The sequence below is a fragment of the Littorina saxatilis genome, linkage group LG1 (genome assembly GCF_037325665.1).
Source record: "Littorina saxatilis isolate snail1 linkage group LG1, US_GU_Lsax_2.0, whole genome shotgun sequence".
NCBI lineage: Eukaryota > Metazoa > Mollusca > Gastropoda > Littorinimorpha > Littorinidae > Littorina > Littorina saxatilis.
Window position 1 is genome coordinate 22,100,256 of NC_090245.1, and position 17,146 is coordinate 22,117,401.

Sequence of the window (17,146 nt, forward strand, 5' to 3'; positions counted from 1 at the left end):
AACGTTGTAGAATGTGGGACACGAAATTGGATTTTTTCCGGATCTCACTTTGAGCTGTCCCACCGCAGATTTGATTTGTATAACTCTTTTGTTTTCCACATGTGAGGTCGATTCATCTCTTTGTCTACTTCAGTGTGTGATAGCTAAGTAAATTTGGTTTGGACCGTGTATACCACTGCAATGCACTCAAGCAGACAATCACAGATCGATACAGGCGATGTGACCTGATATGTGCATTCACACACACACACACACACACACACACACACACACACACACACACACACACACACACACACACACACACATACACACAAAGACGAGCACAGACATTAACCGGACTTAAATGCTTTTTTCTCTCATCCTTTCTCAATGAATATAGAGCTGATAGAAATACGGCTGGAGTTTGATGAACGTTTAAAGTTTGTGCCGGAAGAGACAGATAGACAGACAGATCGACATACTGTCAAACAGACAGACACACAGACAGACAGACAGAAAGGCAGACAGACAGACAGACAGACAGGCTAAATCACAAACAAAACTCGCACACACGCACACGCCGACAGTCTCAGCTCACCTGACTCGGCACAACTGACCCTGTCCCTCTCGCCTGTCAATGCTGCTGTCTCTGCGTGACCTTGACCTACTTTCACACTCGGTCAAACTCCGTGACCTGCTGAATATCACGTGTCGTTGTTCCGCGCCGGCCCCTGTGCTCCTGGGACCTGGTTTCTTCAGGGAGGACCTTCGGGGTTTCCGTTGCGGTGTGGAGCAGCTACTGCCGATGATAGCATTACTGCCGCTGTCACTGTTACAGTTGTCGTTGTCACTGCTAGTAGAGGCGTTGGTCGGGATGGGTGTGTTCGTGGCTGTCGCGGTGGTTGAGGTGGGGGTCAAGGCGTCGGTAGTGGTGGATGTAGCCGCCATTCTGTTGAAGGAACAAAGTTGGAACTGAAATTACTTGTTCTAAGGCAGCGCTAGCGAACTGCGTCATGTACGCACCACAAAGCCTCCACTGACAGGCGTGACTGGCATCACATTCTTAGTCGGCCTAACATTTTCCCACAGAGAGAACACAAAAAACAAAAACTCGAAACACCCCCCCCCCTCCTCCCCCCCCCCCCCCCAACAAAAAATTGTCTGTACGCCAGTGCTTACCCAAGCTAATAATGATCACAGACTGAATTGTAGCATCGGGTGATACAGAAAAAATAGCAAAACACTTTCAGCGGACACAGAACGGGAGTAATGATGATGAACGCAAAAGGCCAGACACTGCTGGAAGCAATATGTACGCAGGCTGCGCCTCGTATCGTGTGACTGACACAACTCTTTCTATGGCCAGAGAGACAGAACATGATTCTGAGTGACATTACATTTCATTTTCTGTGAAAGTTCGCCGCCGAACTCTTCCCTATTTAGCGGTGCACCACTCACGGCGTTTTGGTGGGAAACTCTCGCATTGTTTAAAGGCGTATGCCTTCCTTGCCATGCAAACCACCCTAGATCTGTTCAGGCCTTTTAATACATTGGATAAGAGCTGGCATCCTTCCAGTTGAGAACATATACACAACAAATCAACAGTTTGTTTGTTTGTTTGTTTGTTTTCTTAACGTCCAGCCGACCACGAAGGGCCATATCAGGGCGGTGCTGCTTTGACATATAACGTGCGCCACACACAAGACAGAAGTCGCAGCACAGGCTTCATGTCTCACCCAGTCACATTATTCTGACACCGGACCAACCAGTCCTAGCACTAACCCCATAATGCCAGACGCCAGGCGGAGCAGCCACTAGATTGCCAATTTTAAAGTCTTAGGTATGACCCGGCCGGGGTTCGAACCCACGACCTCCCGATCACGGGGCGGACGCCTTACCACTAGGCCAACCGTGCCGGTCAAATCAACAGTCTGGCTGCACTTAAATTGTAATGGTGAAAAAGGCAACTATGTATAAATTGAACCACATTTTCTTAATCGGAAAGATGTGCGTTAGTATATATAAAAAAACAAATTCGTTTTTACCGTTGGAAAGTATTTTTAATAGGCAGTTACAGGTAAGAAGCATTTTTGTGTGAGTGTTCGAAGAACAAAACGTTAAAAAAGTTAGCTTGTTGTACTCGATAAGTTGTATTTAATTCATTGTATGAGATATTGTTAATTGTAGTTATTTATTTGAATAAAATTGTTTGAAAAAAAACTTTTAAAAAAACAAACAAAAAAAATTTAAAAAGAAAAAGATAAACAAACACATTATATCTCTGGTATTAAGTTTTAAGACAAAGACATTTTTGCCAGAAAAACACAAACATATATTTTCGTCAATAATAGTATGGTTCAGCCGCCAAAAAAACATTATGTATCAGGCGATGAGATTAAAACACTCAGAAAACTCACGGGATCTTCTTGCGGTTGAGGGCAGCCATTTTCTTTATTTGTAGTGTGTGAAGAACGACGTGAAATCAACAACAACAACAACAAGAACAACAACAACAACAACAACAACAACAACAACAACAACAACAACAACAACAACAACAACAACAACAACAAATCGCGTAAGGCGAAAATACAACATTTAGTCAAGTAGCTGTCGAACTCACAGAATGAAACTGAACGCAATGCCATTTTTCAGCAAGACCGTATACTCGTAGCATCGTCAGTCCACCGCTCATGGCAAAGGCAGTGAAATTGACAAGAAGAGCGGGGTAGTAGTTGCGCTAAGAAGGATAGCACGCTTTTCTGTACCTCTCTTTGTTTTAACTTTCTGAGCTGAGCGTGTTTTTAATCCAAACATATCATATCTATATGTTTTTGGAATCAGGAACCGACAAGGAATTTGATGAAAGTGTTTTTAAATTGATTTCGACAATTTAATTTTGATAATAATTTTTATATATTTAATTTTCAGAGCTTGTTTTTAATCCAAATATAACATATTTATATGTTTTTGGAATCAGAAAATGATGGAGAATAAGATGAACGTAAATTTGGATCGTTTTATAAATTTTTATGTTTTTTTACAATTTTCAGATTTTTAATGACCAAAGTCATTAATTAATTTTTAAGCCACCAAACTGAAATGCAATACCGAAGTCCGGGCTTCGTCGAAGATTACTTGACCAAACTTTCAACCAATTTGGTTGAAAAATGAGGGCGTGACAGTGCCGCCTCAACTTTCACGAAAAGCCGGATATGACGTCATCAAAGACATTTATCAAAAAAATGAAAAAAACGTTCGGGGATTTCATACCCAGGAACTCTCATGTCAAATTTCATAAAGATCGGTCCAGTAGTTTAGTCTGAATCGCTCTACACACACACACAGACAGACACACACACACACACACACACACGCACACACACACGCACGCACATACACCACGACCCTCGTCTCGATTCCCCCCTCTACGTTAAAACATTTAGTCAAAACTTGACTAAATGTAAAAACAACAAAAACCAGTCTGGCTGCTTACTGTACTGAGTGGGATTTATCATTATATTTAGTCAAGTTTTGACTAAATGTTTTAACATAGAGGGGGGAATCGAAACGAGGGTCGTGGTGTATGTGTGTGTGTGTGTGTGTGTGTGTGTGTGCGTGCGTGTGTGTAGAGCGATTCAGACCAAACCACTGGACCGATCTTTATGAAATTTGACATGAGAGTTCCTGGGATTGATATCCCCGAACGTTTTTTTCTTTTTTTTTTTATAAATGTCTTTGATGACGTCATATCCGGCTTTTCGTGAAAGTTGAGGCGGCACTGTCACGCTCTCATTTTTCAACCAATTTGGTTGAAATTTTGGTCAAGTAATCTTCGACGAAGCCCGGACTTCGGTATTGCATTTCAGCTTGGTGGCTTAAAAATTAATTAATGACTTTGGTCATTAAAAATCTGAAAATTGTAAAAAAAAAGAATGTTTTATAAAACGATCCAAATTTACGTTCATCTTATTCTCCATCATTTGCTGATTCCAAAAACATATAAATATGTTATATTTGGATTAACAACAAGCTCTGAAAATTAAATATATAAAAATTATTATCAAAATTTTTTTTCGAAATCAATTTAAAAACACTTTCATCAAATTCCTTGTCGGTTCCTGATTCCAAAAACATATAGATATGACATGTTTGGATTAAAAACACGCTTAGAAAGTTAAAACGAAGAGAGGTACAGAAAAGCGTGCTATCCTTCTCAGCGCAACGAATACCCCGCTCTTCTTGTCAATTCCACTGGCACTGCCTTTGCCACGGGCGGTGGAGTGACGATGCTACGAGTATACGGTCTTGCTGCGTTGCGTTGCGTTCAGTTTCATTCTGTGAGTTCGACAGCTACTTGACTAAATGTTGTATTTTCGCCTTACGCGACTTGTTTTTCTTTTCTATTGACTTTTCTTTCCTTTTTATATTTAGTCAAGTTTTGACTAAATATTTTAACATCGAGGGGGAATCGAAACGAGGGTCGTGGTGTATGTGCGTGCGTGTGTGCGTGTGTGCGTGCGTGTGTGTGTGTGTGTAGAGCGATTCAGACTAAACTACTGGACCGATCTTTATGAAATTTGACATGAGAGTTCCTGGGTATGAAATCCCCGAACGTTTTTTTCAGTTTTTTTATAAATGTCTTTTATGACGTCATATCCGGCTTTTCGTGAAAGTTGAGGCGGCACTGTCACGCCCTCATTTTTCAACCAAATTGGTTGAAATTTTGGTCAAGTACTCTTCGACGAAGCCCGGGGTTTGGTATTGCATTTCAGCTTGGTGGCTTAAAAATTAATTAATGACTTTGGTCATTAAAAATCTGAAAATTGTAAAAAAAAATAAAAATTTATAAAATGATCCAAATTTACGTTTATCTTATTCTCCATCATTTGCTGATTCCAAAAACATATAAATATGTTATATTCGGATTAAAACCAAGCTCTGAAAATTAAATATATAAAAATTATTATCAAATTTTTTTTTTCGAAATCAATTTAAAAACACTTTCATCTTATTCCTTGTCGGTTCCTGATTCCAAAAATATATAGATATGATATGTTTGGATTAAAAACACGCTCAGAAAGTTAAAACAAACAGAGGTACAGAAAAGCGTGCTATCCTTCTTAGCGCAACTACTACCCCGCTCTTCTTGTCAATTCCACGTGCACTGTCTTTGCCACGGGCGGTGGAGTGACGATGCTACGAGTATACGGTCTTGCTGCGTTGCGTTGCGTTCAGTTTCATTCTGTGAGTTCGACAGCTACTTGACTAAATATTGTATTTTCGCCTTACGCGACTTGTTACATTTAGTCAAGTTTTGACTAAATGTTTTAACGTAGAGGGGGGAATCGAGACGAGGATTGTGGTGTATGTGTGTGTGTGTGTGTGTGTGTGTGTGTGTGTGTGTGTGTGTGTGTGTATGTCTGTCTGTGTGTGTGTGTAGAGCGATTCACACCAAACTACTGGACCGATCTTTATGAAATTTGACATGAGAGTTCCTGGGAATGATATCCCCGGACGTTTTTTTCTTTTTTTCGATAAATACCTTTGATGACGTCATATCCGGCTTTTTGTAAAAGTTGAGGCGGCACTGTCACACCCTCATTTTTCAATCAAATTGATTGAAATTTTGGCCCAGCAATCTTCGACGAAGACCGGACTTCGGTATTGCATTTCAGCTTGGTGGCTTAAAAATTAATTAATGACTTTGGTCATTAAAAATCTGAAAATTGTAAAAAAAAAAAATTTTTTCAAACGATCCAAACTTACGTTTATCTTATTCTTCATCATTTTCTGATTCCAAAAACATATAAATAGGTTATATTCGGATTAAAAACAAGCTCTGAAAATTAAAAATATAAAAATTATTATTAAAATAAAATTTCCGAAATCGATTTAAAAACAATTTCATCTTATTCCTTGTGTGTTCCTGATTCCAAAAACATATAGATGTGATATGTTTGGATTAAAAACACGCTCAGAAAGTTAAAAAGAATAGAGATAAAGAAAAGCGTGCTATCCTTCTCAGCGCAACTACTACCCCGCTCTTCTTGTCAATTTCACTGCCTGTGCATCGAGCGGTGGACTGACGATGCTACGAGTATACGCTCTTGCTGTAAAAATGCAGTGAGTTCAGTTTCATTCTGTTAGTTCGACAGCTTGACTAAATGTTGTAATTTCGCCTTACGCGACTTGGTTTTTTTTTACATCGCTTTTTAAATACCTTTCTAATTTGAAGCGCAACCTATCACTTGGATGTTGGTTTTCTTTTCATTTCATTTTTCATTTTTCTTTCTTATCAATTTAATCAATTAATTTAGTTTTGCTGACTTAATTTCGCGGATAGACATAGGTGTCAGTTACACAACTAATTCAGCAAAACAAACAAACAAACAACAAAAACAACCTATACTCTGCACACAAATTAATGAGCCAGGATGTAGATTTCTGGTTTGTGTTCAAATGCAAAAAGCCTGGACGATCTCTGGTGATCGACATGATGGTTAATAGTACCTTCAATCCTCCCTGGACCTGTACACCCAGCCCTCCGACCGTCCCCTTCGTTCTGCTGCTGACCCACTCCGCCTTCACATCCCTCGCTCGAAACTCGCATCTGCTGGTCAGCGTGCATTCCCCTCCGCGGGCCCCTCCGCCTGGAACTCCCTGCCGCTTGAGCTTCGCCAGAGCCCCTCTCTTGACGCGTTCAAGAGTAGGTTGAAGACTCAGTTCTTCCCGTAGCTGGCTGTGACTTTCATGTTCGACGTGATGTGTTGTGCCCCAAAAGACATTCTTGTGCTGTGCTCTGTGAGAGGTGTTTTCTTTGTGTTTAATATTATTTCGTTTGGACCTAGCTATTGATGTGTACATTGTTGTTAAACAGTTGTTTGTTGTATGTTTATCAGGGTTTGCTAGTGTGTGATAGGGTTCGTGTCCGTCTGTAGATATTAGTTTCTTTGTTAGTCCTGTGTTGACAACTCTTCGACAAGCGCTTAGAACTGTACCCACGGAATACGCGCTATATAAGCTTCATATTGATTGATTGATTGATTGATTGAATAGTAAATTGGAAGAAAGGTTTCTTTAAAGGTTAAACCAAGTCTATTTCAAACCGACATTCTTAAGATATTCAAGTTGTGTTTTCCGTAGAAGTTACGTGAGGAGGGAGGAACAGCTTAAGGTGTCTAACGAACTGACGTAACGGCGGAATTGTTCCACAGCAATGAGTGGTCAGTTCACATCTATATATATATATATATATATATACGACTTGTGTCTGTCTGTGTGTGTGTGTGTGTGTGTGTGTGTGTGTGTGTGTGTGTGTGTGTGTGTGTCCGCGATGCACGGCCAAAGTTCTCGGTGGATCTTTTTCAAATTTGGAGACCGTATTCAGCTACACCCCGGACACAACCTCATCGATGAGATATTTCAACACGTGCTCTCAGCGCGCAGCGCTGAACCGATTTTGGTTTTTCTCTGGATCCATTCCCAGTAACTCTTCCTTATCTTCTCCAGTGTTTTCAGCCGCGATTATCTCCCTTCCTCCGTGCGGTGCGCCGGCAAAGCCGGCGTACACCCGGCATAGCCGGGTCCCCGGCACAGCCTGGTATTCGGCTCGACTTCTTCCCGGCGCAGCCGTACCCGGCGAAGCGGGTATTCATCGAGTACTCTATATACCGCTTGGGCAGGTAGGCAAAGTAAGATGGAGAAGAAGAGAAAGTTCGCGATTGCCATATCTGTTGAACAACCTTGCTTGAGAAAAACAAATCTCTCTCGGGAAAGAGTTGGCCACATGTGTAAAAGTTTCTTTGAATCTTTCCCTGGTTTACTTCACACGGTTCAACACAAAACTCGAACTTGTCTGAACAATTGAGGATTATATTTTAAGAACTGTGTAGGCAGCCCTCTGTGCACGAAATGTGAGTCTGCCTTTTAAATCGATCGAAGAACAGAAAGAAAAAAGAAAAGAAAATAAGTGGGTGCTGGCACCTGATACATTACCCAGCCGTTTCCCCCACTTCAGAAGATTTTGCTGACTGAACTGAACTCGTGCGAGTTCCTTGCTTTAATTAATGTTTTGCTCTCTTTCCGTCTTCTCGCTGTTTGTTTGTCTGTCTCGTTGCTGTCTCTCTGTCTGTCTCATTGCCGTCTGTTTGTCTGTCTCGTTGCTGACTCTCTGTCTGTCTCATTGCCGTCTGTTTGTCTGTCTCGTTGCTGTCTCTCTGTCTGTCTCATTGCCGTCTGTTTGTCTGTCTTGTTGCTGTCTCTCTGTCTGTCTCATTGCCGTCTGTTTGTCTGTCTTGTTGCCGGTTTCACCGTGTAAGGAGCACAAATTCAACATTTCCATAGCAATTTATTTGCAGAAATTGTGTTAAGTGCAGTCATGGTTGTTTTTTTAACGGTAAGCACTAAGAACTGACTATGAAGGATTGTTTAAAAAAAAAGAAGAATACCCAGCGTGCAGTGAATGCAGGAAACATATGTTGGATGAGATAAACGTTTTGTGTGGAAGTCTGTGAAGCCAAAAAGGTTGACTGGATGTTTTAATCACGCTTCAAGCGACTTGTCTTAGTCTTGATGGCTATTGTTCTGAACCGTATAATGCTTGTAGGCCTATTCTTATTTTTATATGATGTATCAACATTTGATTTCAAAAACGTCATCGCCGTTTGTGATCGCACAAACAAACACGGAAACAAACAAAGACACAAACAAACAGACTAACAAACAACATTTAAACACACACACACACACACACACACACACACACACACACATACACAAACGCACACACACACACACACATACACAAACGCACACACACCACCACCTCCACCACAACCACCACCACCACCACGATAAGCAACAACAAGAACAACAAAACACACATAACCTACACGCACGAGGATTCAAAGAGCGACAGATCCATTATCGTAAGGGCCTATTTGCACAGACACAAAAACAATGTTGAAAAACACCTTTTTGGCATAATTTTCCTGACGTTTGCGTTCTCAAAAAATCAAATCGCAGGTTCAGACGGCCAGGGATACATACTGTCACAGCGGTGAAAAAAATTCAATTTTATTGTATGCATATATTTTGTTGTTCTTGCATGGCGATGTTTGTTATGGATATCCTTTTGCGCGTTTGTCGCCCTACAAAAGACAATCCATGCACCAATATGATCGGTAGCAGTGAATAACACGGGCGGGGATGTAGCTCAGTCGGTAGCGCGCTGGATTTGTATCCAGTTGGCCGCTGTCAGCGTGAGTTCGTCCCCACGTTCGGCGAGAGATTTATTTCTCAGAGTCAACTTTGTGTGCAGACTCTCCTCGGTGTCCGAACACCCCCGTGTGTACACGCAAGCACAAGACCAAGTGCGCACGAAAAAGATCCTGTAATCCATGTCAGAGTTCGGTGGGTTATAGAAACACGAAAATACCCAGCATGCTTCCTCCGAAAGCGACGTATGGCTGCCTAAATGGCGGGGTAAAAACGGTCATACACGTAAAAGCCGTGGGAGTTTCAGCCCATGAACGAACAAACAAAGTGAATAACTCAAACAGTTGCTTTTGTACAGTGGAACCCCCATTTTAAGACCCCCAGTTTCAGCCTCCCTCCCTTTTAAGACCCTGTTTTCTCAGACATTCTATTCAAACCCTCTGTAAATTTACACCAAATTTAAGACTCCCTTTAGAAAAAAAAAGTTTCTAATACCTGGCTCTTTGAACCAATCAGATTTAGTGTTGAGCGGTTTGCCAAAAGCTGAACAAGTTGTTATTGCTGAAATATATATGATCGGCAGTGCAAGCTGCGTTGCGTCGGTTCAGGCGAGCTCTTTCAATTAACACGATGCAACAAACACCCTTACCCCTCTTCCCCTCTTAGAAAAATGAAAAACAAGTGTATCATGTTTCATTCAAAATACGTCGTAACTTTGTTTCAATGAAAGTCATTGAAAACATAATTCGGTATAATTCTTTTCTGCTACATTGCAAAACCTGTGCTTCTTTTTCACACTCAATTCTTTTTCTTTTACTTCTTGTTGATTTTCTATAAGGGAAGGGCCAACAAAATGTTAATATACAGCTTTTAAAAATCAAAACTCTTTTTCAAATAGAAAATAAAGTCACACAAAAATGCAGTCACGAAACTAGTTCAGAAATCACGCAAGCACTAACCGACATATTTGCATTTTTTAGCACAAGCACTGCTCAGCACAATTTCGTTTAAGCTACGCCTTTGCATTTTTTAGCACTGCACTGCACTGCGCAGCTCTGCACAATTTAACTTAACTTCGCCTTTGCACTCTGTTTACAGCACTGCATGCATGAAACAGTATTACTTAGCTAGGTTACATCTTGCATTGTTTTGAACATGCAATGCTCAGCACAATTTCACATAGCTACGTTTTGCTCTTTTGTGAACTGCACTGTTCAGCACAATGCTACTTACCTACGTATTTGTAGTTATCAGAATAGCACTGCACTTTCTTAACCAGTTTTAAGTTTAAAGGTGGCTCTGAATTTTATTTTTCTTATCGTGGGTTGGTAAATTAAAATGATATGTTGTAGTGGCCCTCCCCCATGAAGTAATGTAACACATGAGAAGTTATTCAAATATGATCCTATTTCATCACTTTGTATACCCATGTCTTAACCATATCTTCATCCCTCCTCCGGTGGCCTGCGGGTCTTGCTTGGTTCTGGCCACTTTCGAGGTCGAGTCGATGGGTGGGTTTGTTTTGTCACAAAGGTTATCGATTTTTTTATTTATATCTAGTCCTTACAAGGAAAAAAAACACCCAAAGGCCCGTAGGACAGTAAGCATCATAATCATCCTCATCATTGCTAGGCACAATTACACCTAGTAACGTCACTGCATTTTTTTTAAAAACTGTATTGTTCAGCACAATTTCACTTACCCACGTCTTTGCAGTTTTCAGCACTTCACTGCTTACCACAACTTAGCTTCGTTACTGCACTTTTTCAAACTGCTCCGTTCTGCACACAGCTCTCACTTAGCACATTCACTTCCAGATAGGAAGCTTCAAGGAACCATAGACACACTACAAATGTCACCAGACCTCATCAGTTTTCACGTCAATAGATATCGTACCAAAACGATCACGGCCTAGAAACTTTCACGAGTGACCCCAAACCATTGACGCGAACGAAAGCTGAATCAGCCGAAGTTCACTGCATTGTCAAGTCCCGTCTGAAAGCTAGTTGTCGCGACACTGAGAAAACTATTCTCTTTAAGCAGTCAGGGCAGCAGAAATTGCACAGCTGAGCGTGCAAGTGTCCCCCCACTCCAAATCAATGACCATATAACGCGCAATTACACTCACGCTAATAGCGCCGAGGTCCCGTTATGCAGTAAATTGTCTGCCAACAACGAGAACAAAGAAGCGTGGCTAGAGATGACTGACTGCACTCTGGTTCGTACAATAGAAACTTTGAGCTGATTTCAGAGTCAGTGCATAAGCTGATTTATGGTTATTAACTGGTCACACGATGAAGATACAGCTACAGGTCCGAGCATTGGTCTCCGTAGGTAGTCAATATGACTCCTCAAGGGATTCCTTGTAAGGTTAGGCTCGGGCCGGTTGGAGGATCTCATTACTGAACAGAAAAAGCTGGCCCGCAGCTTATAAAGCACGTTCAGTCGGTTGAGCACCGCGGCAAGCTGTCAAAAGGGGACAACCATATGTCACCCATAAATAAATACAATATACATATTGCCCACAGTACTGGTACAGCAGACTGAGGGCAATGCAATGATGGTCGTGTTTTCTACAAAGATATACGTGAATGGTGAAAGAAAGAAAAACAAGTCGCGTAAAGCGAAATTAATACACTTAGTCAATCTGTCGAACTCAGATAAAGATAAAGAATATTTAAGATGAAATTATTTGTTGGATCAATTACTAAAATTTTATTTTTAATTGGAATTTTTTTGATTTTTAATGACCAAACTAATTAATCCATTTTTAAGCTTCCAAACTGAAATGCAATCCAATAGTCCGAAGATTGCTTGACCAAGATGTCAATAATTTTGAGTAAAAAAAGCCAGATATGTCGGCACCAAAACATTTGTGAAAAAAATGAAGAAAAAAAACCGTGCAGGAATATCATCTGGGAGAACTTCGATGTAAAATTTCAGAAATATCGGTCGGGTAGTTTTCCTGGAATTTCTGTACACACAAAGACACACATACACCACCACCACCCTCGTCTCGATTCCCAGTCTATATTAAAACATTTAGTCAAAATTGACTAAATGTTAAAAGGACCATGTGCGTGTTGGATGGGGTGGGGTGGGGTGGGGGTGAGCATGAAGAGCTAGGGGCTCCATTAGGCAAGGGAAGCAACTGTGAGCAAGAAGGGAAACAATCGTTTTGCCCGATCTAGAATGATGTAGAAGTTTTCCAGCGAAGACAACTTGCAAGAGAGGGTAAAAAGAGAGCGGGGAGCAGAGAGGAGGAGTTGCCTTGCACAATCTATTTTTTTGTGATAGTAACAGGAAACACATGGTGACGGACAACAAGGGAATTGGCTGAGTAAACCCACAATCGACTTTTTCAAACCAGACAATGCAGGCAAACGGAAGTTGGAAGGAGCGAAGATCGATGAAGGCGGCAAGGGGAGTTGGGAGAGGGGGGGGGGGGGGGGGGGGAGCCGTAATGGAGGTGGCAGGGCCGAATTGTGGGAAACTGTGGGGAAACACGAGATCGGCGCCTGCTCTATATAGAAAATGATACCAATCATCGAAGAGGTTGGCTGCGATACAATCCCTCTCCAGGGAGAGGGAAATGGTGTGGAGGGAGGGAAGGAGGGGTGGAGATCGAATGCATAATGACATGTATTTGTTTGCTTCAGGCTCCTGAGGAGGGTGTGATCTTGGGGCTGGTGTGTGTGTGTGTGACGTGTGTGTGTGTGTGTGACGTGTGTGTGTGTGTGTCGTGTGTGTGTGTGTGTGTGTGACGTGTGTGTGTGTGTGTGTGTGTGTGTGCGTGCGTGCGTGTGTGCGTGAGGGTATGAGCGTGCGTGCGTGCGTGTGTGTGTGTGTGTGTGTGCAAATGTACGGGGGGGGGGGGGCTTAATGGAGAGACAGAGTAATATCACTCTTCTTGTTGGAGAGGAGGGAAAGGGGGATAAAGAGGGGGGGGGGGGGTATAGTCACAAAGATCTATCTGATGCATGATGAGATGTATTTGTTTGCTGCAGGCTCTGAGAGGGAATGAGCTGATGATGGAGGAGGAAGACAGAGGCGGATCTCACCCCTCTTGTTTGGGGTGAGGGAGGGTGAGGGGGTGAGAGGGGAGTACAATCGAACAGATCGAATGCACGATGAGATGTATCTGTTTGCTGCAGGCTATGTGCGGGGGAGTGGGCGGGGAGGGGGGGGGGGTCGACGGTGCGAGGGGGATTGGGGAGGGTTACAGGTAATAGGGGGGTACTGATAATATTGGCAGAGTCAGGAAACCGTTACTCTCCCCTTCTTTTTTCCCCCAAAAGACAAAAGGTTCCACTGGTGGAAGCGTGCTAAAAACTGACGCAGCGGCGCTGCCGTTGCATTGCCACCGCCATCGACTAGACGCGAAAGAGGTCCCAGCCATTCCCAGATGAGCAGGGGCCCGTAACGATCTGTACACACTGTATCACCAGAGGCTGGTCGCAAGGGTCGCCTCGCGTCCAGTCGCATTAGCATGATTGTAGGTCTGCGTGATGGACGGACCATGGCAGTGTCAAGTGCGTGTGTCTAGGTTGTGTGTGTTGTGCGCGTGAAACTTGTGGTACGGCATCACCAGGAATTGCATGGCGACTGGAGTCGGGATAATCGGGTGTGTGCTACTAGCGTGATGGGTGTTTTCGTGAAGAATGAGTGGATCGACGCGTCGTGAGATGGACGGATAAAGAGTTTGCGGGGGAGGGGGGGGGGGGGGTGGTCGGGGTGCGGGTTGTTATTTGAGTTTGTGTGTGTGTGCATCATCACCCTCGTCTCGTTTTCCAGTCTTCCGGAATACAAAAATGACCAAACATAAAATTTAAAAAAACGTTACGCCCCCCTCCCGCACACACACACACACAACACACACACACACACACACGCACGCACGCACACACACACGCACGCACACACACACACACACACACGCACATCTTGGAAAATGAAAATATAACCATTTATGGTGGCCTGCAATTAAAAATTAGAATTTCAGTGTGTGTGTTACTGGATAAAGTGCTACAATATTACATCTACACCAAAACTAAAAATAGAAAACGATTTTACCTTTTCTTTCGGTGCGCAATAGAAACTACAAATGAATGAAATCAGTTTGACAAACACACATTATTGAAGGTGCCGGAATCTACATAAAGTACCCAGGAGGTCGAGAAGAAGAACACATCTTCCTCGCTACCGGCCTCTACTCCACCAACTTCAAGGCTGAAGCAGTAGCGCTCCAGGCAGGTGCAGCCCACATTGAGCACAGTCCACTCTCCTCCAACAACGTTGTGTTCTTCAGCGACGCAAAGTCAGTCCTGCAGGCCTTATAGACACTACCAGAGACAAAGAACTGAATGACCTGTCATCCGCCTTGACCTCCCTGTGCAGAGCCCACACAGTCGTGCTGCAATGGGTCCCCTCTCACTGCAACATACTAGGCAACGAAGTTGCAGATACTCTGGCAAAGGAGGGCACTACGAAGGACCAGAATGACAGATCAACCACCTTCAAAGAAGCCAAGACCATCATCAAGGCCAAGCAACACAAAAAGTGGTTGCAGCAGCACCCACACTACAACAAAAACGACGCCTTTCACCTGCTCACAAGGTCTGAGCAGGTCCTCATATTCAGGCTGCGGACAGGCCACACTGAACCGAATGAACCACCACCTTTTCACCAAGTTCAGAATTGGCCAGTCAGACCAGTGCCCTTGTCAAACAGGCAGCATAACAACGGAACACCTGCTGCAGACTTGCCCACTACACGATGGCCTCAGGAGCCAGATCTGGGCGGAGGCGACCACGGTGCAAGGGAAGCTCTATGGCAGTCTGGACGACCTACAGCGCACGGCAACATTTGTGCGGAGAACCGGCGTTTCCATCTGAGTGATCGACAAGAAGAAGAAGAAGGCGTTTTGTGCTACATATTTTTTGGTAATTTCTTCTCTTCTTCTTCAGCGTTCCAGAATTTTCTTGGTACGTGTGAGCTCGTTTGCCCATTTTGGGTTCCCCAAACTATACTCTGAGGTCATAGTCAGCTTCACTCCGCTTTCGTTGAGTAGGCATGCTGCGTATTTTCGTGTTTCCATAACCCACCGAACTCCGACATGGATTACGGGATCTTTTCCGTGCGCACTTAGTCTTGTGCTTGCGTGTACACACGAAAGAGGGTTAAAGGCACAGTAAGCCTCCCATAAACCATCACAGAGCTCCCCGAGCGTCTACATACAGTACAAGCATATTTCCATTTGAACGCTCACCGAACGGGAACATCCTGGCTGCTTTCTGTCGAGCGTGAGAAATTTTCAAAGAATTTATTTTCGTGGACTTGCTCCTCTACAACAATGGCGCCTCGTTTTGGTGCTGGACGGCTGTTATGAATATTCAATTCCGGAAATCACGCCCGGACAGTAAGCCTCCCGTAAACCATCACAGATACTGTCAGGCTTTTACACACAGTACAAACACCCTTCCATTTGAACGCTCACCAAACGGGAACATCCTAGGTGCCCTACGTAAAGAGCGAGCAATTTTTAAAGAATTAATTTTGCAGATTGTCTCGAACACTTTTTGGACCCATCCTGAACTTAGGTCAAAAATGAGTTACTTCCCTTCGGGTCTCATTCTATCGATGTAAACTGGCCATAGCCGTGGATCGATGATTATCAGAATGTTTTTGGACCGTGATGCGTTTTTGCGCTAGACCTAACTTTTAAAATCTAAATAATAAATTGACAGCTTGTTACACAAACATTCTTTAATAATAAAAGAATTCTTTTTTCATCAAGACAAGATCAGTACAATTCGAAGTTGTGAAAGTTTGAAAAAAGAAAAGCCCGGAAGCAGGGTCACGCAAGGGTCGTAGCAGACGACGGTTTATGCATATCGCCGTTCCTCTCAACAGTCAAAAGCCATCGCTGGAGTTCTTGTGAACCACAGCCGTTTGTTTCGCGCATAAAAACGTGCTATTGTAGATAAGCTCACATCGAGTCGCATTCAAATGACTAACTGACGACTACATTGTGAAAAAGGGAAACTGGATCACACGGGTTCACGATGGCTCAGGGGTAAGATAAACCACGCAAAAATAAATTCTTTGAAAATTGTTCGCTCTTTTCGGAGGGCACCAAGGATGTTCTCAATCGGTGAGTGTTTAAATGAAAGGGTGTTTGTACTGTGTGTAAACGCCTGACAGTATCTGTGATGGTTTACGGGAGGCTTACTGTGCCTTTAAGTCACTAGCAGGTCTGCACTAAGTTGACCTGGGAGATCAGACAAATCTACACTCTTAACCCACCAGGCCGCAGCGACCGGGATTCGAACTCACGACCTCCCGATTAGGAGGCCGACGTCTTACCACCACGCCACTGCGCCCGTCTTTTGATAATTAATGTTCTCTTTTCATTACTGATATATATAAAAAAAAGAATTCAGCTAAGCAAACGAAAATGTGCATTCTTCGTGGAGGCGTGTGTATGTCAAAACACACAAAAAGAGCACTGCAATTCCAGTTATCAACACAAAGTTGCAAAGCAACGCCGTCAGATACAAACTTCTCGCCAAGATGTATTAGACAGTCATCATCATCATCAATCCTATGACTGGGATAGTCGTCGGGGGGACAGGAGGGCTGAGGAGGCAGAGACCCTTCTCGGCATGCATTTCTGTCGGGGGCTGTCACCAGTAGGTCGGGGAAGCTCAGCTGGGTCCAATCCTTTAAAAATATCTGACCAACTCTTGCGTTGTCTTCCTCGTCTGCGTCGTCTCATTAGACAGCAGAGACCACAAAAAACACCCATTAATAAAAAGAAGAAGATAGAAAAGAAAAAAACTGGTTTTTATCTCTCTCCCATGGTCACAAATACGTGGCACTGATGAACTGCCAGTACCGGCGACATTATAACAAGTACGGCACTTTTGTGTGATGTTTATGTTGT

General features: G+C 43.1%; 2 protein-coding genes across 5 annotated transcripts in view; both read right to left on the reverse strand.

The window, feature by feature from the left end:
* Positions 1 to 11,661, reverse strand: part of LOC138964724 (uncharacterized) — a 40,900-nt gene extending 29,239 nt beyond the window's left edge. The window contains exons 1-2 of one of the 3 annotated variants that reach the window (XM_070336766.1): positions 10,904 to 11,661; positions 581 to 931 (exon numbers count right to left, since the gene is read on the reverse strand). In XM_070336766.1, coding sequence (XP_070192867.1) covers positions 581 to 930 — 350 coding nt within the window. In that variant the 5' untranslated portion in view covers position 931; positions 10,904 to 11,661. Of the gene's footprint in view, positions 1 to 580; positions 1,088 to 6,495; positions 6,627 to 10,903 lie in introns of those variants that run through there. The other 2 variants (XM_070336775.1, XM_070336759.1) reach the window with 2 other exon arrangements.
* The window catches only part of LOC138964636 (uncharacterized), a 546,641-nt gene that overhangs the window by 405,847 nt on the left and 123,648 nt on the right, over positions 1 to 17,146 (reverse strand). The window lies entirely within an intron of this gene.